Source organism: Ostrinia furnacalis, unplaced genomic scaffold, assembly GCF_004193835.3.
Source record: "Ostrinia furnacalis isolate ACB-3 unplaced genomic scaffold, ASM419383v2 OfSCF3313, whole genome shotgun sequence".
Classification (NCBI taxonomy): Eukaryota; Metazoa; Arthropoda; class Insecta; order Lepidoptera; family Crambidae; genus Ostrinia; species Ostrinia furnacalis.
This window is the reverse complement of record NW_021133552.1, coordinates 133,241-160,554: the sequence shown is the minus strand read 5'-3', so window position 1 is coordinate 160,554 and position 27,314 is coordinate 133,241. Positions and strand designations below refer to the sequence as shown.

Below are 27,314 nucleotides of genomic sequence, written 5' to 3'. Positions count from 1 at the left end.
TATCGTTTAACAGACCAGCAAACGGGGCTGCGTAATCGAGTGAGTCACGGTTTGCCGCTCCACACTCCCTGGGGTCCGTTTTTATAATGCCACGTAGTTTATCACGGGTCTGGTTTTGAGGCCAGTTTTTGTGGCCTGCAGAAGTGTTGCATATTGAGTCTATCGATGGTACTTGAGTATTAAAGATCGTAAAAGTAATTTATTTTCAAAAAATAGGCTTTTCAAAAGCTCTTTCACACTACCTTTGCTTTGAATCTGTCATTTATTATTTGGTTATGTCACAGTGAATTACATAAGGCTGAGTTGCACCACCTAACTTTGACCATAACTTTAACGATAACCGGTGTTTTTTGGATGGAGTTTGACAGATTTTTGACGTTTGTCAAAGTTAAAGTAAGATGGTGCAACCCACCCTTAATGACTACCTATTTTACTGTTACGAAAAATACAGAGTAGTAGATTATTTTGTAAAAAGAATATCGGCAATTTACAAATTACTAATTATCACGATACGATAGCCCCTCATGGTAAGCTTAAATATGCTTGTGTTACGTGTGGGTTATTAAATTTTGAGTTGATATTTTTTCAGTACTTCCAACTATCAAATATCGATAGATACGCATCACTAGACGGTAAAGTTTGGTTTTGCAGTTGACCTGAGTTTGCTATCATGAAAAATGTAATTCATCGTGTGTCTAGTTTAGTTTTTAGTTTCATATAGGAAGTGGAACTACTTACTTATCTACAGGATGGCACAAAATTTTACTATTATGAAGTTGCTAGGTTCCTATTTTGGTCTCTCTTTTGTGATAATTGATAGCGCCATCTGCCCTTATTTCTATAAATGAGCAACAGAGACTGCGAAATGAATTAAAAAATACGACTACATCCGAATTAACCCGATCACGTCACTACTAATTGGGTACTGACAAACCGGTTCGCTTTTCAAATTGGCGTTCCGTTCGATTTAAAACTACCCGTCCATTAACGGTCGCACGACAATTCGACAGCCAATTAACTTTTCACCCTGTATAACTTCATTGAATGTTGATGTAGGTGTTTACACTGAACGATGTGAGTGACACTTTTAATAATGCAGTCACAAGGTACAGTGTGGCAGCATGTCAGGCTTTGTGATATTTCCACGAAACGATGTGAGTGACGCTTTTATTAATGTAGGTAGCGGTCTTGCGAATGACTCAGTCAGCGCCTGAGGCATGGGAGGGTGTTTTTGTAGACGTTAAACGTCAGCGAGACTTGAGATTCGTATGGTCTGTCACGTCATTTATGTCAGTCTGCCTGCCGTGCCGCTACCTACCTCAGGTACTCACTCAATAGGGATGTTTCCTCGGTCAAAAAGCAAGAGTTTTAATTAGTCCGTCAGTTAACTTATCAAAAAATACTCTACACGTATTTTTCACTTTTTCAAACTAATGAAAATTTAAAGAGATAAAGCGCGCCAAAGTTCATAAGAAGAGGCCCGTAACGTCAATGCGTGCATAAAAGTGCCGCACGTTGTGACGTCGTGCGGAACTTTAACGCACCATAACTATGTAATTATTTGTTAGATTGACCAATAAAAATATATGTGTCCAATATTTTTTGATATTAAACATGACGGACTAAAAAATTTTTATAGGATACTAGCCTATTAAAATGTTTCGTTTGGCAGTACATCAGGTTCACACTATTGATGCGAAATTGCACAGAGTGGCAGCTGTATGAGACTTTTATATTAAAAAGGTTAAAGGTCAGTTTACGTCATTCTGACGGTAGGTAGATAGGTACTTCCTGACATTCACTAAAATCGTGCCATCTAAAAGCCGTTAATACTCTCAGTGATGTTAAGGGGAATGTACACGCTGAAGTCAACTGAGCGTCAGTTCACGGGTGGAAAGTGAATTTAATTGGCACGGCACATCAAGTTTAATGGATTAGGCCCAGAACAGACGGTGAAACGCAACTGCAACGAAACTGCAATTTTCTGACGATTCTGATGAATGAAACTGAAACTGAAAGTTTCAAACTGGTCGCGTCATGTGCGGTCTCTCAACGGACGCTATGGCAGAAACTTAGATGCAACTCAAAAGTAACGTTGCAGTTTCGTTGCAGTTGCGTTTCACCGTCTGTTCTGGGCCTTAGGTGTGATTTTGCAAAAACCATATGTAAATTCTCAGGCGGCTAATTAGTTCTGGATAGAAATGAGAAATGAACATGAGACAAAACAATGTTTCAGATCAGTCAACGTTAAATTATGAACTTCATCAGTTTATAATATAACGCGTGACATTGTAAAATAATAGTGGATTTGATTAGGTTAGGCTGTAATCTAGCTACGTCAGATTATAATTTGACGGAATTCACAGTTTTACGGTGAGATTTATACCTAGTGACTTTTTTCGATGAATTTTTATACATGCAAAATGTGAATTAACTTTAGTCTGTTTTTGCTTACTTATTTCATCATTTCAACTCATTTAAAACTAGTAAAGTTGTTTATAAGCAACGAGCAGGTTCCTAACCTAACCTAACGACTTAATAGAGTTGGGCTCGTAAACATCAATTTTTCACTCGCATGCTGTAACAAGACTAAAGCGGGGCGGCGTGACTAGTTTGTATCAGAACTACATAAATACTTAGGCCGAGTTCCACCACCTAACTTTAACCGTAACTACAACAATAACCAGTGATCTTTGTATGCAGTTTGACAGATTTTTGACGTTTGTTAAAGTAATGGTGCAACTCAGGATTAGAGTTAGTAACTTCACAAAGAGAGGCTACTACCGTATTCGCGAATAAGGTCCTGTCACTCGCTTGTATGTACTAAGTAGGTACTAGGTATAATTATTATATTTTTCGTAACCTTTAAGAGCAACGATTGTTTGTTTCGCGACATTACATTTAAATTTTTATACAGTATTTTAGAATTTAATCAAGATGAATTTAAAATTTTATAGAGTTTTATTGCATGAAGAATATGCATTCTTCTAAAATGACACTACCTAGTTTAGAAACTGACTGTAAATATAGTTTTGTCATGCACAATCCCTTGCACCAATTCGCTTCTGTGTCTTCTCCTATGACGTGCCATGTCATACATCACATCGTGCCATTGCATGTATTTGTCTTCAAAACAATCCCATGCCAACAAGACCCGTAGATGGCGTACAAAACAACACAAATGTCGAACATAATCCAGAATATCAATGCTAACGACGGGCTTTTGTTACGAAAAAACAATTGAATACATTCGCAATCCGATTTCGGATTCATTCGATGTCGAAACACATTCAAGTAACAATGACACAAATCAAAAATGACAAAGTCTACACCAGTACAATTGTTACATTCACTATCAATTTTGTGGGATACAGCTTGATACATCGAGGTTTTTTTATGACATATTAAAGCCGCATACAGAAAGAAAGCTGGAAACTTATAAGCGCTTACCAGCGCTTGTCAGCGCTGGTCCGTTTGTTCACAAAGGAAGCAAGTTGAATTTCATTTTATATGGCATCGTCCAGCGCTGACCAGCGCGTGTTGAAACTTGTCGGCGCCGTTCAGTGCTTATCGGCGCGCGTTCATATATTTTCCTGTGCGGGTTACCAGCGCTGTCAAGTGCCGTAAGCGCTTATAAGTTTCCAGCTTTCTGTATACAGCCTAAGGTAACGTAATGATATTTCATGAATTTCTAATACGTGGTTAAGCTTAACGATAAGACCAGACCATTGACCAGAGGCAAACGAATCATTTGCCCTACACTTGGGTTTGAAGACGCCTGAGGTTCGCAAATTGTTCCTTAGTCGCTTTTACGACACCCCCGGTCTAGAAATGGACCTATTACCGGTATTATCCTAAATTAGTCAGGAATCAAACCATTAATTATGACGACAACAAATATTTCTTAATCTATTCCTGATTTTCTGACGCTAACTTAATACTCACTCGAAATAAACACATTAATTTGGCAAATTCGTTATGAAGAAAAACGTGGCAAATTAATTTCAATAATAAATAGTCTGGTATTGAGCACACGCCACGTGGGTTAATTAAACCTCGCAAATGAAAGTTCAGGGGCAAATATCAAAGAGAACAGTTAAAACAATTCACAAAACATTTTTTTAACACTCTTCCAGGTATTATTTCTTATTAATAAATAGCGTCAAACGAAGTCAAATGTCACGTAAATTTTTTGGGTGCTCGATAGATGGCTTCAGAATTCAGGGTTTTCTGAGTAGGATGCATGAGTCTATCGCCCGTATTCACAAACATTACTATGGGGTCTCACAGAGCGCGTGGACGCACAAGGTGACACATGAACCAATCCCAGAGCTCTATTCAACACTGTGCGTTCAATTCGCTGTTTCACTTAAGCAAGCGTTTGTGAATACGGGCGTATTTCTCAGCTGCTCTCACGAAGGATCCGTAACAACACTTCAAAGTCTTTCATAGGGTAGGTAAGGTAGGACTAACTTATATCTAGGACTTGAATAAGTGTGCTGTTTTATTTCTTTAGACTATGCAGGTTCTGACATGTCTGCTGGAAGTAATTAGTGCAAACGATTACTGCTGACTTATCCACGATTGGGTTCCGTTTATATTGCTGGCGATAAAATTTTATGTCCCTGTCTAGTTAGTTTTCTTACGGTCATAGCAATGAAATCTTTATATTAGTGGATATCATTTCGGAACCAATGTTAGAATTAATGATGCTATAGTGGTTGTTCGTGGTTCCGCTCGCATAAAATTTATTTCTTCTAGAAAAATATTTAGAAGCTGTTTTCGATTTTATTTTTGACAGTGACCTACTTCATATTAAAGATCAAACGACATAAACACTTACTTTGGGACTAGATGGCGCTGTGTTATTATTATTATTGTGCTTTTTTAGACTAGAAATTGGAACATCCATTCACGTAGCCTCTCAAAGAATATAACTTTACCATAATAGCAACTGTAAGAAGTTAATATAAATGTATAACAGACAACGGCACATAAAGTCATACACTATTGCACTTTATCACAGTTGTAATAGACACTATTTTGCAACAAAAATGCATAACCTGATGTGCTGTCAACTATAGAAAAGTGTACTAACCTGCGACTTCTCCGCGTAGTACACCAAACTCGCGAAAATCACGATACCTAGCACCAAGAAAAACACCAGCAGCGTCAGCTCCTTAGCTGACGCCTTGAAGGTGTGCACCAGGATCTTCAAGCCAGGGCTGTGCCTGGTCAGCTTGAAGAGCCTCAGGATCTTTATTATCGATATGAACTCCAGTATGTCCGCCTTATCGACATATTGCCGCACCACAGTCAGTTCTACCACTACGTCCATGTAAAAACTAAGTGTCGCTATAAAGTCTATAATGTTCACTGGCGATTTCACAAACTCTATTATGTTGGGGGCTACCTGCAACAAAGAGAAGAGAGTTAATTAAAATGTTCATTATGCTCATAAATCTAAAATGAATTTCATAAATATGAAAAAATCATAAAGTTAGTTACAAAGTTAATAAGTGTTTCGGTTTCTGGCCCGTCATAACGGTCAATTCAAAATAATCAAATAAGGAACATAATAATATGGTCCTTCGAGCTGGACATAAATCCTGTAGAATCTGTAGATTCTTGATTAACGTGGGAAATAAACAATAATGTAATTTTTGCTCTCTTTTTTTCAGGTAAGCAATCTGAAAGGCGCAAAATACAGACTTGATGTACATCACGGTAAGTACACAATGTTGTTCCTTATCTACTTTTGTTTGTGTGATTATTCAAATTTATTCAATACAAAAACTCTGTACATTTAGCACGCCTACAACTTGTGTCCGCCATTTCAATTCTTTTGTAGCCATGAGGTTTTATTGGCCTATTAAACCTAAGCATTTTAGATCTAAACTTTCGAGACAAAATAAACTTGATTGCGTATTAGAATTCAGAATGTTTTACTTCAACTGAAATTGGAAGGGATCAACCTGAAAATGGACCAAAATACTAACAATTTGTTCAATTTCAAGATAAGATTTCCCCAAAGATATAACATCTGGCATTGCAATAAATTGTGCTTGCCATGCTGCGCTTTTTGATATTAATCTAGAATTCTAGATCTGGCCTGTTAGGAAACCTCTCTAAAGCTGTCTGAAATTTCAGGACTATTTTCTAGAACGTTATTAAAGTTTCGAATATATCCATCTTTCTTGCGCAAAGCAAAATGCTAGCATGAGCGACAATGACAGATATAATTTACCTACCCCAATATACGTAAGCAGACTTAACAATAAAATACACATTACGTTGCAACAATTAATTCACATGAATGACATCTGGAAAAGAGATTAACTATAAGAGTATGCGCACACCGTTGATTTTTAGTTGGCCGATAGTTGTGCCCGATTTTAATTTGTATGAAGAATCGGCCAAATCGAATCGGCGTAGTGTGCGCACTCCCATACATGCCCATACTGATCAACTGCCCGACTAAACTATCGGCCGACGAAAAATCAACGGTGTGCGCCTACTCTAATAGCGCCTAAATTAATACTCATTTCTAAGTCTAGGCGCAGTCCATCGACTTTTAGTTGGCCGATAGTTGGGCCCGATTTTAATTTGTATGAAAAATCGGCTGATAGCAAATCGGTGTAATGTGCGTACTTTCATATTTTATATCTCCACTAGCTTTCCGCCCGCGGCTTCGCCCGCGTGGAATTTTGTCTGTCACAGAAAAACTTTATCGCGCGCGTCCCTGTTTCAAAAACCGGGATAAAAACTATCCTATGTTCTTTCCCGGGACTCAAACTATCTCTATGCCAAATTTCATCAAAATCGGTTGCGAGGTTTAAGCGGGAAAGCGTAACAGACAGACAGACAGACAGACAGACAGACAGACAGACAGACAGACAGAGTTACTTTCGCATTTATAATATTAGTTGGGATACTGATTAACAACCTGATCCAACTATCGACCAACTAAAAACTAAAAACAACTATTAACCGTAACTATAACGATAACCGGTGTTTTTTGTATGGAGTTTGACAGTTTTTTGACGTTTGTTAAAGTTAAAGTAATATGGTGCAACCCAGGCTTAAATTAATGCAACAACATTTCAATCACAATTTAATCAAATCATAAAACATGTTTAACGCTACGCCCCGGAAACTAAATACCAGCTGACGTCCACAAAATGGCCGCGCCGTTCAAAATGGAAGTCCCTTGCCAAAACGTTCGTTTCATTGAATTTTCAACCGACTTCTGTATAACTTATTAAATATCAAACAGTTTTGTACCCTATTTTAAGAGTGATAAGGATCGTGTTACATTTCCCGATTTCATACATTTGGCGAACCTCCAAAAATTCAGTTAGTTCGTGCCTTTTTAAGTCTGAAACATTTTAGCGCCTAAGTCCTAAAATTTGGTTTAGAGCCGTAAATTTTTGGGTTTATAAGAGAATTATGAAACAAAACTTGCGGGTTGGATGTTGTAGCGTGGAATCCATTATTTATTGAGATCGGGGAAAACATTTCTTCCCCTCTGTTTGTGTGGATTGCCCGCGGCTTATGTTTTGTTTCTCGGGTAAATTAATTGCCTAATTGATTACAAAAGTTCTAACATTCCAAGTTAATAACGACTCGCTGCGACAACCAACGGATTAGGTTCGGACTGTTGATTATAAAGAATGCTATTTCTCTAAAAAGCACAAATATAGTTATTCCTGTATCTAAAGCGCTCGTTGGGCTTTAGATTATAGGAATAATAGTCTTGTGCTTGGAATAAAGGAATTGGCGATTTGTAATTTATTATTTTATAAAAATATAGATATTTATGATTTCGATTTTGATTTTAGCTTATCCGGGAGGGATTAACGGGAATCACTGAAAAATATTAGGAAAGAAGTAAATAATTATATTATAAGATCAAGAAATATCAAATAATAAATTAATGAGGCTTATGATAGGCGTCAGACATTTATTAATTTATTGTTAAAAAAACAGGCATGCACGAAGTTAGGCACATCTACGAGTGTGTAGTATTTGTTTGCATGTAACACGTCTTATGTATCAAAGTCAAAATTTCTTTATTTGTATAGACTATTATATGTAGTATAGTGCTTACAATTCGTCAAATATTTTGCTCTTAAAGAGCCTCTACATGTCTCATAATCTTTTTACCCTACCAGCGCTTCGAGACCAACATTTGGCAAGTGCTGAGAACGTATCGTAACGTATAATACTATACAAATATACCACCCATCACTAGTATACTCTACCCTCAACTACACGGTCAATAAATACAGTAAATAATTATAATAAATTGCCCGTGAGACCACAAAACGGGAAAAGGTCAAACCCCGACCCGTGTCGAGCAAAAATCTTGCCAACAGGATATGTAAACAGCTGGCCAACCTTCCTACCCTACCCTTTTCGAGTTACACGCCTAGAGCCGGGGTTTCCCCGAAAGATCTGTCATAATACACGAGTTCAGGGAAAAGAGGTGTACTTACAAAACAAACATTTTAAGACTTACGTCTAGTAAGAAGAGGTGTTAAGATTAAAAATTCATTTGTTTACAGTAACTTTTCTCTTTTTTTGACTATCGCAGGTTTCAAAAGATACTTTTATCTATGGTTTTGTGTAGTCAAGTCGAAGATATAATCCTTAATTACGCAAATACCTGCAGTCAATTAATTCAGCGTCTTTTCAAAGAAACATTCTTGCCGAACTTTTGAATATTTCGAACTGGTAACATAAGTTTAAGAATTATTAAACATAATACTAACTATTACACAAATAATTATTTAAATATGTAACATCTTATGAATGCAGGCGTAAAAATATATCACTCATGGTAATTTATTATTGAGTTTTCCATTTTTAAAAGACTAATGACTAATGTCAGTTTTCACCATCAATCCCTAATTTTTAAGTGACCCCTATGACAACAAAATTCCTGTTAGGGGTCACTTAAAAATTAGGGATTGATGGTGAAAACGGACATAAAATGTTTAAAAGGTTTTCTGGTTTCTATATTTTCTCTTCTACAATTTTATTTATGTTTTCTCTTTATTTAAAAGGTCAACGCTGCTACCCAAGCAGCAGCCTCAGGGTCCATACCGATCACAATCGACGATAATGTAGTATAATTATGTATGAAAAAACCTCCGAAATTAGGCGCGTGCTCATGACTCGCTGAGTGGCCGAATGTTGTGAACAGGTCACTAATGAATACAACAGCTCAAATATAACAGAAAGACCGCAATTTATTTTCATTGAAAAGTATTAATTTACTGAAGACATTCATTAGGCATACAATCAAATCAAATCGTGTATTTATGCATATAGGCTCCCAAAGAGCACTTTTATACGTCCTAACCCTACAGCAGTGGAAGGGTTTGAGACAATAATATGGGCCAGTGTTGAGAAGAAGCAGCGCAAAAATCTCAGTCACTATGAAACTTTATGTATGTTAAATGCATTTAGATTATTATCAAAGTGTCATGTAAAAACTTCAAACTAAAACTTTCCCTGTTTCATTACAGATCCTTTAAGAAAAGCTGTTTGAAATTCATTTAGCTCTAATTTTTCATTCATCAGACTACAACTACAACTGAAGAATAAACTTGTAATTTTCACTGTATATTTCCCATATTGAACTGTCAATGTCCTAAAGTTATTTTTCAGTTAAATACTTTCCGACAGTTGAATAATCAGCCCTTAGAGACATAGAGTACGATTAAAGTGACCTCATAATATTGAATGACCTGGTGTATCTGTTCGACCTGTGGTTATGGGCTCGTTACTGAAAAAGCCGGACAAAATGGCGGTAGATATTAACTTTTTAACTTGTGTTTGCTTTTCCAAGGAACATGGAATAAATCAGTGTCTCTTACATACACTTTGGCAGAGTTTCTCTTGCCCTTACGTACGTAAAAGAGACATAGTTTTTTCTTATCTGAGTATGTCTTAATGTGTAATTTTGGGATAAAAGACTACTTTCTATCTGCGAGAATGCGTAATAAATAACAGTAACTTGCTACTCAATACACTCGTATTGTTTAAGCAAGTAAAGCCACGATCATAACTCAGTTCAACAGATTTTTAAATGTTTCAGTTTTTCTCGCTGTACCGTTAGAAATAGCAAAATTCAGTTTGCTCTTTGAAAAATGGAGATGGAAATGACATTAAAATATCATGGACGTGACCGTGGATGTAACAAACGTGACTCGAGTCTCAAAACTAACTCTATTTGGTGATATTTCTTGATATGACACGAGGTTACGGATGAATAACTGAGCAATACAGCTCTCTGAGACTTATATAGGCACATAATATTGTGCCCAGTTATGAGCTAACTTGGAAATAGGTAGGATATTTTTTAAAAAGAATATCAGTTTTTTTTCTGACAAATAATATTTTTTTCTTCTTTAATTTGTATTGGACAGGGCGAATAACTAATAGTCCCGTAACATATCCAGCTAAGCTAAACATACTTGTGTTATGAGTGAATTCACCACAATAGTCCAGCGGCGACGGATTTAGCCCTTCCGACCCTTGAATCGGTAGGGTAGAGTCCGACACCAACACCGTTCAGCTTATACTGGGCAATAAGGAAGATGTCACACGATGCGGTGCGGCGGCGGACCGCAAACATTTTGCCGCATCACCGTGCACATGGTGGTATGCGGCGCCGCAACTAGGGTTGCCAGGTCAAAAAACACAAAAGCGTTTTTTTGTCTCGTGTGTGACGGGGTCATAGCCTCACGAGTGACTACAATCATCATCGGTTGCCCAACACATCCTGATGCGCTTCATATTATTCTGTGGCTCGACTTTCGCCTGGCGCGGCAAGGACCGGCCAAAAGCCGGACAGGCCGGACAAGACAATATTTGGCCCGACAAGACCGTAAAAAGCCAAACAACAACCCTAGCCGCAACGGCACCGTCTCGCTCAATCGAAGTGCGGGGTGTGCCTACGGCGCGGCGCCGGAACACACCGTCTGGCATATCATTAATTTTTATATGCAGGACGCCGCAGCGGCACCGCTCCGGCGCCGCGCCGCGACCGCACCGCACCCTAACGATGATATTTATCAGTAAATCAAATCAAAGTTACAAATATTCTGAGCTTTCAAAACAAAAATTACTTTAAATTATTAACAGAAAATAACAAAAGCTTTTCCTCAACCCCGTTTTAAGATAATAAGCAATAACGCGAAGTAACAAACTGGAAAGCCTCCTCATTTCAATACCCTCTTCTCTGATAAATAATTAACTTTTAAAAAAAATAAAACCGACTTCAAATGCGTGAACACAAAAAAAAACTAAAAATTAAAAATATTGCGTATAAAAAAGTTCATCCCCAATTTTCCACCCTTGGGGGTTGTTTTTTCTATTATTAAATTTAAATGGGACCACCCTTGAGGTATTACCTATACGCCGAAAAAAGATTTGTTTAAATCGGTTCATAATTGGCGGAGTTATCGCGTAACTAACATAGAAAAAAAAACATACGGGTCGAATTGAGAACCTCCTCCTTTTTTGAAGTCGGTTGAAAATAGATTAACCAGCACCTTGGCGACATAGCTGATTGTCCAAATTATGAGGATAGTCAAAGAAGAGCTCGTTATTCTGAGTGGCCGACAAATGGGGCATTTACCTAATGGCTCTTTTTGTTCGTTTAAGAGGATTGAGGTAATACGTTTTAGGGTGGATGACAAAATTTGAGGCAACTAAAGTGTTAAGATGGTACTGAGAAAAGAAATGGGACGGCGGAAATAGAAAGAAAGAAGAGGCAATTATGAAATAAGTAAATCTTAGTTTATTGTCCAGAGACGGTACCTTCATAAGATAAAAAACCTTAGTTACAGATCACATAGTAATTACAAAAACTTATGTTATTTGTGTTGGAGTAGTCTTTTTTTTTTAATAAGGCTCTTAAGAAGCCTTTACACGTGCCAGTAAAATATATTGTTTCTTGTCTTAAAAATACCTTACTTAAATAACTAATGAAAACATTTCCTCTTAATGGTACATACTTCATTTAGAAATACAAAAGCAATACATCCGTATTATTTTAACACAAAAGAATATCGTCTACATTCAATAGAACAAAACGTTCATTTCCTCCAATTTTCCGCCCAATAGCGCCTTCAAAGAGCTTTTTAACAGCTTAATTCTGTTATTCATACGCAAAGGGGAGGTAGGGCGAAAAGTAACCTCGTCATCCCTAACGTAGTTTGCGTACAAAAGCGCACGCGAAATGCGATAGGCCACAATCACAACACAAAGGACACAGAACTGGCATATCCCCGGGCGTGGTAGGGTGACCATGTGGTTGTAGAGAACAGGACAGAAGGAAACATTTCTTCTTTAAACAAATCAAATTCAAATTTCAAAATTATTTACATAAAATCAGACTGTATTGAACAAAACTACGAGTAAGAAGAAATTTTGGCGAGTCCAAATAATCAAACGATTATTTACAGACATTTTTTTATACATAGGTTTCGGTATATTGCTCACAACATAATATAAGAATCATTAAGACTGATTTTTTTTTTGTAATTTGTGTAATCGCCTCTAGCTTCAAATAGGTAATACAACGTGATAAGTCACATTTCAATATTTAAAATCTTGACACATTAATTTATAAAAAACAAAATAAAAATATAATATTTATTTCTTGCTTTTAGCACTATAATTATGAACATAAGACATAGCTTTAAACTATCATATAAAGCAGTTGGATGTATTTCAGCCTTTAATGTTAGGACATCCTAACTCTGATTTTCAGCCATACCAAATTCTATCGAGGTGCTAAATTATGTCGATTGATTATGCTAATTTCCACATAAATTCGACATATCTGGTCACCATTATCTATCCAGGTGGGTTTGAATTATTCATAAAATTGTAAATATTCGCGGTTAGACCCATGGTAGCCGCGGAACGGGCTTTGGTTTTCAATTTTGCACAAAACACACAAATATTTGGAGAAACATTCATAAAAGATATCGTTTGGATTTGATCTTGTTTTGAATAACACTATGCCTATGGTGTGGAAAAAATACTGTAAAATATATAATTTTCTGAAAAATATATCTTTACTATACAGTGTGAGTCACGTTAAAGTGTACATATGAAAATAGATGAAACTAGACCTATTTTTATCGACAAAAAAGAGGTCAAAAAATTTTTGAGATTTTTTTTTTTAAATTTTTATAGAATTTTTTTTCTTCCAATTACATATTGTAAAGAAAACGTAATAACTTTTGAACTAAGCGGTATATCCTGATAAAATAAAAACAGTAATAATTCAGGGTGAGGAGAGAACATGCGCTGGCACTGTATATTTTTAAGATTATCCGAGGGAAGGTATGCGATGCGGACATTCTGGCGCGGGTCGCGCTGCGAGCCCCGGACCGGTACGTGTGGCGGCGGCGCCGGCCGGCGCTGCTGGCGGTGCCGCGCGGGAGGACTAACCTGCTCAATAAAGCGCCGTTGACGCGCGCCATTTCCACTCTCAATCTAATTTCAGATAAAATTGATATTTTTTCTTGTACTCTGAGTGAATTTACAAAGGCATCATTTTTTGTTATATGTTATGTGTAGGTTTGTATACGTAGGTGGTTTCTAGTTGTGTATTTGACGTTGTGTATGTTGATGTGTTGTCTTCGCTGTCGCAGTGGGATGTCCTGTGATGACAGTGTAGTGTTGTTGTCGTTGTAAATAAATAAATAAAATAAATAAATAAATAAATAACAGGCAATACTAAAAAAATACATAAAATACACAAAGAATGAAAACAAATAATAAAAAAAGATACTTTTTGAAAAAAATATGGTTTTAAATTCGTGTTTTTTTGGTTATTTGATAAATTTCTCCAAAAAATGCCCCTATAATCGGTGGTTTTTATTACTTTGTATTATTGTCTATCGTATTACCTTCGTAAAACTAAAAATCACATGTCTCTATCCCTATTACAATTTCTGCAATGATCGTTTGAACTAAGCCTCTCCGGGCGCGCCATTCAACGCTTCGTTAACAACGAAACTGAAAATGGCTCTAGATTTGTAATTTTGATAAAGACAAGTTAGATTTCAAATAAAAACAAAAGATTTCGAAGTAAAATAAGCATTTTAGTTAAAATTAAAATTGTCTCTACCTGTAGCGGAGAATAATGTTGTGGCAGGCCTTTGTTCAAACGATCATAGCAAATGTTGTGATAGGGATAGAGAAGAGACATGCAATTTTTGGTTTTACAAAAATAATACGATAGAGAATAATACAAAGTAATAAAAACCACCTGTTATAGTGGCATTTTTTGGAGAAATTTATCAAATAACCAAAAAAACACGAATTTTAAAGCATATTTTTTTCAAAAAGTATATTTTTTTATTATTTGTTTTCATTCTTTGTGTATTTTATGTATTTTTTTAGTATTGCCTGTTATTTAGCATTATTAATGATTTTATTTTATCAGGATATACCGCTTAGTTCAAAAGTTATTACGTTTTCTTTACAATAAGTAATTGGAAGAAAAAAAAATTAAAAAAAAATCTCAAAAATTTTTTGACCTCTTTTTTGTCGACAAAAATAGGTCTATTTTCATCTATTTTCATATGTGCACTTTAACGTGACTCACACTGTATTTACCGAATGGTTATTATACATAATTTATAATAATACTCGTATGCTTAAATAGTTAGCTATATAAATACACAACTATAGTTTTCAGTACCTAGGTACTTAAAATATGATAAATAGTTAGCTATATAAATACACAACTACAGTTTTCAGTACCTAGGTACTTAAAATATGATAAATAGTTAGCTATATAAATACACAACTATAGTTTTCAGTACCTAGGTACTTAAAATATGATAAATAGTTAGCTATATGTATAAATACACAACTATAGTTTTCAGTAGGTACTTAAAATATGATAATTCGATTAAACCTCAATTCGAGTATAAAAATTAAATAATTGAATCCAAATCAATATACAACATTAAAAAGCAGCACGTGTTTATCATTTACAATTAATGAAGAGAAACTGAGCTGATAATTTAATATAATTTCCTCTTTCAATACATTTTTTTTATCCACAACGAGGAAGCTCTTGGCCTGTATCTCACCTGATGGTAAGTGATGATCAGGCCGAAGGTGGAAGCGAGCTTCACCCGGAATTGCTTTTTAAATTGTTTTTACACCGTAACTGGCTCAAATTACAATTTAATCATTAATTAATTCAGGCCGACATCAAAGCGTAGTCCCCAATACCATTCTTATAATCACCACTTTAATTTCAAGCCAGAATAATATTAAAATTTTATGAGCAAATTAATTATTAATTTCTGGATTCCGTTATTTATGTATCACTTGATGTTACCTTGCGGTATTTGTTTTGCATAAGAGCCATATTATTGTTTAAATAATTATACACCATACATAAAATAAACGCTCCTGTGGTCCATTCGAAAGACTTCCCGACTCAGATCTATAGGTTCCCAGTGGTGGCCAAGTTTTGTACTGGGTTTGGATGGTTCTAAATCCGCCTGGATAGCTACCATTAACTTACCTAAGGATGGCGCCATAACAACAATAGTAACATTGTTGTGCTCCGACAGTTAAAAGTATGAGCCAGTTCCTCTCTGGTTGAGGATTTCAAGTGAAGCTCGCTTCTTCCTTCAGCCTAATCATCAATTTCTATTAGGTGAGATACAGGTTAAGAGCTTCCTTGTTGTTGATAAAACTATACATAAAAGACTATTAATACATCTAATGGTTAACCCTAAACAACGCAGTGTTGGTTTAGCAAACTTTTCCACAGAAGTGCTCTTGACAGGATTTCCGATGCGCTCTGTGGGCTAATCCGAGTGCACTTGAAATGGCTCGAAATAAGTGGCATTGAGAGGGTTAAGTACGTACTTATCGTGGAATATCTACTCCAAGTTATAATCTGTACAAAAAGTGGGAAAAACAAAGTGGTATTCAGGGATAAAGAGAAGCTGTTATAGGTAGTTAGAAATATTTTAAATATTTTATACCTACATAAATATCGTCAGTGAGATAGTTGTAATCTGCAGAAGACTTCATTGTTACCTTAAGGGTGGATTTGATCAAACAAGAGTAAAATTTAATCTCAGAATAAACTTGTCATTTTGACATAATTATGTATTTGCCATACTGAAACTGTCAATGTGCCAGTTAAGCCAGAAGTTATTCTCGGAGAATAGTTTGGTCGAATCGGGCCCTATTAGTATAACATGAAAAACGATAGAATTATTGCTGCAAGCAGCAATTATTTCCTCTTCGTAATACTTTTGTGTAAAATAAATCAAGGAGATTTTAATTAAAAAACGTAAAGCACCTCTTGTTTGCCAAAGTTCCTTACACCCTCTATAGATTTCCACGAATTTCAAACAAAAGGATTTAAGGCGTAATTCCTTACGAGTTGCCAAAGCGTATTAAATAAAATCGTCATACATACATGAACTTGGAACATGGACTACTTTATATCCGTAATTTTCTCTGAAATCCAATTTTAAGTTTCCCTGCTACGAAATGTAGCCGGTTAAAGTGAAGGCTACTAGAGACGATATACAGTCTGTATTTTAGTTTCGTGCTAAGATAATATTTTAGTTAAGACTGACCATTTTTGTACCAAACTCTAGCGTGTTTGTTTAAAATGAGGATCTTAAAGTTTATACCTGTTTAAACTGCAGACGTTTTAATTTATTAATATACTACTTTTCCTTAAATATTTTTGTGAGCTTCTTTTTCTTCTTCTATCTACAGAGGACTTAAAACTGCACTACAAAATGCGTAAAGGAAAAAAAAGGACCGACAGATTAACATCTGAATCATAGAATTAAAATTATTTTTGTAGGATTATATTCCATAGAATGTTCTTAAATTATTTTACAATGTGCTTACTGCTTACGTAATAATAAATTATCGTCAAACGTACGAAGCTAATTGAAAATTATGGATCATCAAAATCTTGGTTCCCTTCATTTTTCGGTATCCGGCACGATGGTTAATTTAGTGCCCGGAAAGTTTTACAAAACAGAAGGATCACAAACCTTATTCTTTCCCTAATCTTTACAAACGTTTTTTATTTATGTTTTGCAACCCAAACGGGGCAGCCCAATGCCGTACAGGGATTTTACTTTTTACACGCCAAACGCCCCCGTTATATTAGATTCCGCATTTCCACCGGGTCCAAAAGACCCGGTTGTTTTTATTTGTTTTTAAACGCAACATAACAAAATTGGGCTATTCCGAAAAATTCGTTGAGAAAGCGCAATTTCATTACCGTTCGTTCGAGCATTGTTTATTTTTGCCGAAAATTGTGTTCGTGTGTGTATTTCGTTGTACAGTTTCACTTTTGTGTTCCATCTTTTGTTGCTAGTTAGTAAAGTTTTAAAAGTAGGAAAGATACTTGGAAAAGCTACTCTATTTTAGGACTCTTTGAGTTACCTTTTTTAAACTTTTGTTAACTAATTAATACTTTTTTCCTGCTGATGGTTCCTATTCAAAAAGTTGTTTCAGTTACCTAAATATTATAGAAGAAAAAAAACAAATTGTTGGTACCCAAACTATCTTTCGATTTCGTCATTCGTACTTTAATGATTTTGACTGACTCACTCACTAATCACGAAATCTCAGAAACTACAAGTACCAGGAGTCTCAAATTTTGCATGGGGGCTATTTTTAGAACGTAGGTGCTCACTAAGAACGTATTTTATGAAACTCCACCCCTAAGAGGGTAAAACGGGTTCCACACGTATGAAGTCGCGGGCGGCCGCTAGTACATTATAAGTACCTAGCTGATAATCTACCAGTACAAATACAAACCTACCAATACAAAGAAATCTATAGATTTGAATGTAAACAAAAGAAGATCAAATAATTTTTAAAACCAAATCATACTTGTAATTCATTCTCAGTGATAAATGCTTACGATTTAAACCCACTCTGCCTGCCTACATCTTAAATTGATATGTTTTACATACGACAGCATATCAGACTAAACATTTTTGTCGGAAAATCAACCCTATTACAAGTACACAAGATTATATAGAGTTTATCTTGACGTGCCGTTGTACGAAAAAAGGAAAACAGAACAACATGAACGCGTATTTGCTTCCCTCAAAGTCCTGCTATTTGTTCGGTGGAAGGGTTCAGTTTCGGTTCTATAAAATATTCGTTGTATTACTGAACATTATCAATAGTTATATCAGTGACCTTTAGCTTGTTGTCTGAGTCAGTCTTCCTCATAAAATATCAATAACCTTTTAAAAAACTAATAGCATGTAATAAAAAAAGAGAGATCTTGATTTGGGGCGTATCAAATTCAAATTTTTATTAGTATGTGGACCGTATTCAAGGACCGTATACACGTCCCAAAACATCTTGTCCTACCACCACTTCTGGACAACATTATGAAAGGCTCAAAAATTACCACCAGCAATGATCCCGCCTCTCTTGAGCTTTTATAACTCTTGCCATCTCATAGCCAAGATCTTCAGTTTGGCCTCCAATCAAACCCGACCAGTGTAGGTTGTCCAGAAAGATACATAAATATTCCTAACTAGCTTTCCGCCCGCGGCTTCGCCCGCGTGGAATTTTGTCTGTCACAGAAAAACTTTATCGCGCGCGTCCCTGTTTCAAAAACCGGGATAAAAACTATCCTATGTTCTTTCCCGGGACTCAAACTATCTCTATGCCAAATTTCATCAAAATCGGTTGCGAGGTTTAAGCGGGAAAGCGTAACAGACAGACAGACAGACAGACAGACAGACAGACAGACAGAGTTACTTTCGCATTTATAATATTAGTTGGGATATACATACGTACCTATTTACCTTCCATGACTCCGGGCAAATACTTAGCAGTAAAGGTCGACCCAGTGACGAGCAAAAAAAAAAACTTAACAAACGAAATACAGCGCATAAGTCATGGGTACAAGGTGTGTATTTCATTGACTGGGGTCGATCTGTAAAATTTCTATGCAAAACATACAAATTAACAAGTTATTTTGACTGCTGAAAAATGAACCTTAACTTTGGAATATTCGGTCTTTATTGGCTTGAATTCGCTGAGGTCTACCATTACTTGCATCCCAGCATATGATACTTGCCTTTAGAGGCAGACTGAATTTCCTTTGTCCATTCGTTAGCACATCATTCGTTGCAAAATCACTCTTAATAAAACTACATAAGATTCTACAGTGTTAACCTTCAAATGCCGTCATATTCACCTGTGTGCCCGAGATCTCAAAATCGATACGTCGCTTTAGAAACCTGGTACCTAATTTCACGGCTCCCATTTCACGAAATACCCCCGATACGGAACAATACGGAACCCACCGGCATTCCCAATTACACGCCCCGGCTTTACAAAGAGCCGCGGCCAATTTGTCAGTCAGACCCGCCAGTGATTATGTCTAGATTTTACTCACACTCCAACCTTTTTGGGTTGTAACTAATGTAACTGAGAGTTTGTAGTTATTTATTTGCTGTAAATCACACATTTGAGAACAACCGTAATTATTAGGTTCTGTAAATAATTCATACTCGTAGATACGTTTAAAGTGATCCGTGTATAAAAAAAAGGCTCTAGCATAATGTTAGTACAGATGGTCCAATAAATGTACAGATGGCAGCACATCAAGCCAAACTCTGAAGCATCTTATACGTTTGTAAAGACGTTATTTTGTAACAAAAATATAGTCGGACATGCCACTGACGGTATACGTAACAATAATGGACTTATGGATAACACATGTTCCTTAATACGTAAGCGTTTCTATTTACATGTGAGATGCAGGCCAAGAGCTTCCTCGTTGTGGATAAAAAAATATTACTTAACCGATTCAGCGGCTATAAGCGAACAATATAAAAACAAACGCACATCGACGATCCAGCAAAAAATAATCAAATCGGCTACATACTCATTATGCAAATCTAACCCCCAAAATGTATTTCCAATGTTTGTTCACCACAAATGCGGCCTAATCGACCGAATAATGACCCGCAAACAATTACCAAATAAAATCAGTTGTTTTCTGGATACATTCCAAGCCAGTGCTAGAGGCAATCTAAAAAATCTGGAGCGAAACTACGGACTCCAAATGTTGCATTTTTTTGGGATGAACATTAAGGGTGGTTTGCACCATCTTACTTTAACTTTGCAAATGTCAAAAATCTGTCAAATTCCATACAAAAAGCACCGGTTATCGTCATAGTTACCGTTAAATTTAGGTGGTGCAACTCAGCCTTAGTTTTATGATTCAAATTCAAATTGTATAGTGCTCTGAAATCTCAACTCAACTAATAAAAAAAGTGTTTGCAATAACTTGTTATTTAATTTTAACCCTTTAATTTAATATGATATCATCCTACCAGAATGTGTCTTAAACTTTAAACTCCTTATTGGACAAAGAGCTTTGCAAAGAGTTACAGAGTAAAGTTTGAGTAAAAGATTTTGATTGTAAATAATGTTGCAAATTCAGCACAGTTCATATGACTCAATTCGCCCAATTTTATAATCCTATTAAAATAAGGGTAGTTCAATAATGTTGCTACTTGATAATATGTTTTATAGTCAAAGATTTTTATGTTAATTACTGAACTTTGTAGAGGGTACAATTCACTTTTTTATAAAAAAAGTATGTTGTTATTGAGTCCTACTTTTTACTTACTGAAAACTTGCACCACATTAAATTGTTTGCACGAAAATAAAGTCACTGTCATCAGTAACAGCAACTTTGGCTTATAAATCACTACTTCTTTTCTTTTTTTTTAAAAGTCGCAAAGTTGGCCATCCTAGTCAACACCCGACACAGATTAAAAATATTAAGTAGGTCAACTGCGGACAGAAGTTGCAAGGACGGTTTGCAGTGATAATTAGGGATGTTACTGAAATATCGATGACAAATTATTTAATGTTTACTTACATCGATAAAATCTTAAATTTATAAGTTGAAGTCACTATTTTCTATTAGTTAATGATATTTAGCATAGAGAACGAGGAAAATTTAAAATTTGAGTTTTACTAAAGCCTGTTACAGTAACTTAGACCTATTTTAGAGTAGCAGTAAGACCGTATAAAAACGTACTTGCAAACTCTCTTATCACTATAATTTGTCTCTTTGTTTATTTCAGGCACAGTACAGTACATAAAATTTAAGGAATACTTTGATTATTTCAATATTTTCAATTACCACTAGAAAGTGAAATCTCATCATTAAAGTTTAATTTATTATCGATAATCGAGCATCACTAGAACAAATATCATTTTGAAATGCAATATTGCTCAGAAAATCTTAAATTAAAACTTGTTACACAGATCTGTTTAAGCAAAGCTAGAGAAACGTTCGCTACTAATTCGTGTTTTATTATTAAAACTGCTTAAACCTGGTGCTTTAAGATTTAAAGCTAGGATTTATCTTTTTCGTAGTCGTATTTACGTTACTTTGGAAATAAATAAATCTTACTTAGAGTTTTGGAGAGTTTATAGCCTCAGAAAGGTAAATAAGGAATCAAAAAACTAACATTTACACTTGTCTAAAACGATACTATGTATTTCGCTGAAAAACTTTTATTTTTTGTCGTTCATAAGTGCCACTTGTGGTCTAAACTGAATAAATGATTTAGATTTATTTAAAACATTAGATTTAACTATTTAACTCAAGATGATACTTAAATAGTTAACGTAGAACGTTTAATACAAGCCGTAAGACTGGCATGCCGTTGTAAAGTGGACAGCGAATCAGATTACATTTTGGTTGCAAAGTAGGTAACACGTTTATAACAAAACATAATGTATAAAATGCCCCAGTGTTTACCTCGACGAGCTATCGTCTCTACATAAAAAAGTGAGCTTGAACCATGAATTAATCAACATTTCTATGTAGGTAATTTGACGTTCTCACGAACGGTACAATACGGGTAAAATATACGACGTAGGTCGACGTTAGGTCGTGAAAGGATGACACTGACACTGATACTATAGTCTGGTCTGTGAGCACGTAGAATTTTGTCCAATGACCCCAAGCCATCCTTATCGCTTGCGCGTAATTATGTTGCTATAGCGCTCGCACACTCACTGCGGGCGCCCGTCGCACAGTCGCGACAGCAATATAATTACGCGCGAGCGATAAGGATGGGTAGCTAGGGGCCATTGGACAAAATTCTACGTGCTCACGGACCGGGCTTTAGAACATTTTATAAAGCGGCTCGTTGTTCTGTTATAAGCAAATGCTCTGGTCTATACTCACATTAAGAACAAATTAACTCTACATACTTTATCATCATCATCATCATCATTTCAGCCATAGGACGTCCACTGCTGAACATAGGCCTCCCCCAATAGCTTTCCACGTTGATCGATTGGTAGCGGCTTGCGTCCAGCTACGAAGAACTGTTCTGGAATGGAGGAGGAAGAACAGTAAGGTTCTGGAATGGAGGCCGCGAACCGGAAAACGCAGCGTTGGACATCCACCTACAAGGTGGACCGACGACATCGTAAAGGTAGCAGGGAAGCGCTGGACGCAAGCCGCTACATACTTTATGATTTAACTCAAATCAACTCCGCGCCACTCTGTATTTATTCGCTATAAATAATTTGACTTCAACATCGGTTTTGCTATCGTCCGATTGTCTTAAAGCTTCATTTTCGGATGGTTAGATAAGATTGGAAAATAAAGGTAAATGCCCGGTGGACTGGTTATCTGAACATCAGGCAAATCAAAGGCTCGTGGGTACTGTGGGTAATTTGTGAGCTTCATTGGCTTAATGTTCTGGTATAGACAACCCATCAAGCTTGTTTTGGCATTTTATGTAGGGATCCTACTAAAATACATTTTCAAGTAAAATGTTGGCAAGAAAAACCAATGGGAAACTGTGAAAAGTAATCAGATCTTTGCATTCTTATTTAAAATTATTTACGGAAAATATTGGAAATATAGATTTTTTGGGTAGATCCAGTTCGTCTTAACTTATTATTGATACCGTTTGTAAGGTCTCGTGAAGCACTTTCAGGATCAGTAACTAGTTGTTCGATATCTTGTATGTATAGTTTAGAAATAATCGAAATCATTTCCACCCTTGTAGAATTTGACAGCGGCGGCGTGGTCTGGAGCAGATGAGAACAGAGAAGTGGAAAAATAATGAAATCTAATTACCTACTTATTACCCGACTGCGCCAGAAGGAGGGTTATGTTTTTCGAGTGTATGTATGTATGTATGTATATTTCTTTGGCACGGCCTACAGCCTAAACGGCTTGACCGATCTTAGCGTGACAGGTGTCGTTAGATTCGTCTCGTGAGAGTGACACTGGCTATGTTAAAATTGGAAAAATCAAAATGGTGTATTTCAGGCGCCATAATGTCTTAATTTTTTTTTATCAAATCCTATCGAGTCCCCACTTGGTATCAAAATAAAGGGCTTTTTAAGTAGGTTACAAAAATGTATAGTACTAAACTAAAAAGATTAAAATAAAATTATTATTGATAAAAAAAACCCAACTGCGTAAAAATGAACTAAAAAAATAAAAACAAGACAACTTAGTGTTTACAAATGCAGTCGGAGGCATCAACTACATATCACCAACAAAAGAAAAAACCTTTTTATTAAATACACTTCTCTGCTTCGCTCTGCTTTGGTAGAAACTGGGCCTTATGTACACAAACGACAACGTTTTATGTATCTCTTTCTAACATTTATGCCGGAACTTGCCATACTCTATGTATGGTGGATCACCTCATTCAATTACATAGATCCGACCAGTTCAAGCGCCCCCGGTTAGGGAAACTCGTGCTGATGTGGGTAGAACAATGTTTTTATACAATTTGGAATATTATGGATAAAGCTACTGCGTTGAGTAAACCTCGGTATAAGAACAACAAGATATTATTTATTAGAGTTACGTTTTATGTGAAAACGTTTTGGATGATGTTTGTTACTCTTTCTCACGAAAACTACTGAAAGGATTTTGATTAAATTGTGTGTTGATACACAAATAATAACATACAGCATAACATTATATAAATGTTTTTTTAAAGACTATAAAATCTTTTTGTGACACAACAAACTTTACGCGAACGAAGGCACTGGCTAAAGCTAGTTAAATAAAAATACATGGGTATATTATGCCAACATTTTACCACCACATTTAAACTTTCCTAAAACACTGCTGAGAGAAAATAAAACGTCGCACCAATGCCACAAGACCATCATTCATCATGAAAATTCACTTCCAAGTTGTTACAGAGCCATTGAAACGAATCGAATAATTCACGAAGTTTAGAGCAAAGTGATAATTTATTAACGCTGGTCTGATCATTCGTCTATCAATCATCCGAAGAAAGCGAGAGTAATAAAAGTGTCGTTATTTTATAACCCGTAGAGTTCATAATTTCTTGTGGAATTTATGGACAGGGACTGAAGAATAAGGCCGCTTGTAAACATCCGTTTTTTGACCGAACTACGGCCCGATTTTTGCGCTTGATTTAGCAGTGGTGTATAGTTTAACTTGTGAAAATTGACAGTAAACAAAGGATATCCGTTTTTTGACGGACCGTCATTCGGTGAAAACGAATGTCTACAAATGGCCTTAGGCTACATATACCTACACAACTAGCGATCTTTGTACCGCTTCTTTTGAAAATATCTATGATAATCAGGAATAATGTAGGCTTCTAAATATTGAAAGAATTTTTCAAACCAGTCCAGTAATTTTGGAGCATACCTATTCAATAAAAATAAACAATCAGTATAGATACCTACGTGCGCCGTAACGATACAGTATAGTAAACTATACCTATTTTAGCTCAATCAGATACCATAGTAACAAATGATCGCAATTTGCCAATTTTGAGGGAGAACAGACATTTACATACGAACAGTACAAGTTAAAAGCTTGTAATCAAATAATAATCGTAATCTCATAATGAGCGTTTAAGTTTTCTTTTTAACATGATTTTGTGAAGAAATTGTAAGTATGAATAGTTCTTAGTTCGTTCAAATTTAAGTTATTGTTTGCGGAAAGTAAAATCCTTCAAAAGGTTTTGCTTTCAAATTATTAATTTTTATTCAAAAACCTTGAGACGCTGGCAATTATTTTCCATAAATTGAAGAAACTATTAATTACAAAAATAATTTTAGCTGTAACCTTAGCATCGAACTGCCTTAGCAACATTGCTTTTCGAACTACAGCACATTAGTGTATTATAAAGATTTATTGCAAAACCATCTTTATAACAATTACATAAGAGACTACAGTGTTTAGCTTAACGTGCCTTGTACTATTATAGGTATACTGCATAACTCACTACCTGAGGTAGGTATGAGAGCGTAATTGACATTTATGACGTGACAGGGCAAACAAATCTAAAGCACATTTGAAGTTTCACTGACGTTTGACGTTCCAAAACACCCTCCGCTCCCATAACCTCAGTCACTGACTAAGTTAAGCGATAGATATAGCTATAGCTAACAACCGCGTTCTGTAATTAATTTTTAATTACTCTTAACAATTTCGAGGAAAGCCCCATTGTGTTGGGTCTCGTTGTTTCAAAAAATATTTCGATTAAACTTTTTGTGCGTCGCCATTTTGGGCGCTGACGTCGATTAGCGAAATAATAGATCGTGTTTTGTTAATTTTTCTTTTAACCTTCAAGCGGGCGCGCGGCGTCGAATCGACCGCGCCTAACACATTTTCGTTCATAACTTTTTTTTTACTTGTTTGTTACACATATTTCTCATTTTTAGTAGCCTGTCGCTTGCTCATTGTGAGTGAAATAAAGAGCTTACCTCAGCTCTCCGCGCTTTTCCCACCCCATGGCTTGCTATTGTTTTAGACGCGGCACCGGCGTCGAAAGCACGCCGCGCGCCTGTCGTCGAAAAGGTTACGCGCGACTCTCTATGCGGTATAACATTTCTTCGGCTATCACCCAATATTATTGAATTATTTATTAAATTTTTAGCGTTTAGAGTCGCATCTCAAACTAATTTGAAAATTATAAATAACTTGAAAAAATCGAACTGCCTAAGGCGGGAATTGAACCCACGACCTTCCGCTTGCCGGGCGACTGCTCTTCCAACTGAGCTACTTAGACACTGGATGAACCCGTCGAAATTTTCAAGTGTAATACGCTGTTACAGCCAGCGTTTGTTTCATCAATGTTAAGTATACCTAGATTTTTTCAAGTTATTTATAATTTTCAAATTATTGAATTAAGTTTGCAATTCTGTTTTTTCTTATTAAATAAGTCGTACACTGCTAGTACAAAGTGAAATAACAGAGACATTATTATGAAAAGATGAAAAAGAGAGTGAATCGGAGCTCAGAGACCAAGCTAAACTAAGCCAAAATTATAAAATTATGTTTTATCATTATTTTGCCATTTTTATCGTTTTTACCAGGTATATGAACTATTCTGAGGTAATTTAAAAGATTTTGTGTACAAAAATTAGTTTTTGATCCAAATAATATTTTCGTTATGTTAATTGATTTAATAATTGTTTCTTTAACTTAATTCAAATTACTTAAGACTTAAATACAATCATAATATATCCGCGTACAAAATAATAAATGATTATTGGAAAATAAGTGCTTTATTTATTTACTAGACCCTATAGGTCTTTTCGTTTACGCGCGACCGCTGCCGTTACAAAAGACCGCGCGCCCGCTTGAAGGTTAAACAGTCAGGGAGTGACGTAAGCAATTTAACTTTGAAATAAGAAGACTGCAACGGTCATTTGACTGTGTTAACATAATTTGAAATAATTTTCTGGATTTCTAATGAATGAAACAGTCATCATTTGTTTTCCCTCGTAAAGTCATTTGCGACTTGACTATGAAGGCGTTTGTTTAAAATTTACATTATACTATTATGAACAACGACTAATTTATTATGAACTAGCGGCCGCCCGCGACTTCGTACGCGTGGATCCTGTTTTACCCCCTTCATCTATCTTACGCGGTTTAGATTTTTTCATACAAATGTTTTTTCCCGCTAACTCCCATTCCCGTTGGAATTTCGCAATATCCTGTTGTAACTAAGCTTTAAGTTTAATAAGGGACCTGCATGCCAAATTTCAATCGTCTAACTTAAGCGGTTTAGATTTTTCATACAAAAGGATTTTCCCGCTAATGCCCGTTCCCGTGGGAATTCCAAAGTATCCTATAACCTGCCCAGGAGTATAAAGAATAATTGTACCAAGTTTCGTTAAAATCCGTCGAGTAGTTTTTGTTTCTATAAGGAACATACAGACAGACAGACAGACAGACAGACAGACAGACAAAA

At 35.9% G+C, this 27,314-nt stretch overlaps 1 protein-coding gene across 1 annotated transcript in view; it reads right to left on the bottom strand.

Annotated features, from left to right (window-relative positions):
- LOC114357645 (potassium voltage-gated channel protein Shaw-like) overlaps positions 1-27,314 on the bottom strand; it is a gene marked incomplete at its 5' end in the record, with an annotated part of 159,940 nt that overhangs the window by 5,530 nt on the left and 127,096 nt on the right. The window contains one exon of the mRNA XM_028311361.1: positions 5,099-5,413. Within this exon, the coding sequence (XP_028167162.1) occupies positions 5,099-5,413 (315 nt within the window). The remainder of the gene's footprint in view (positions 1-5,098; positions 5,414-27,314) is intronic.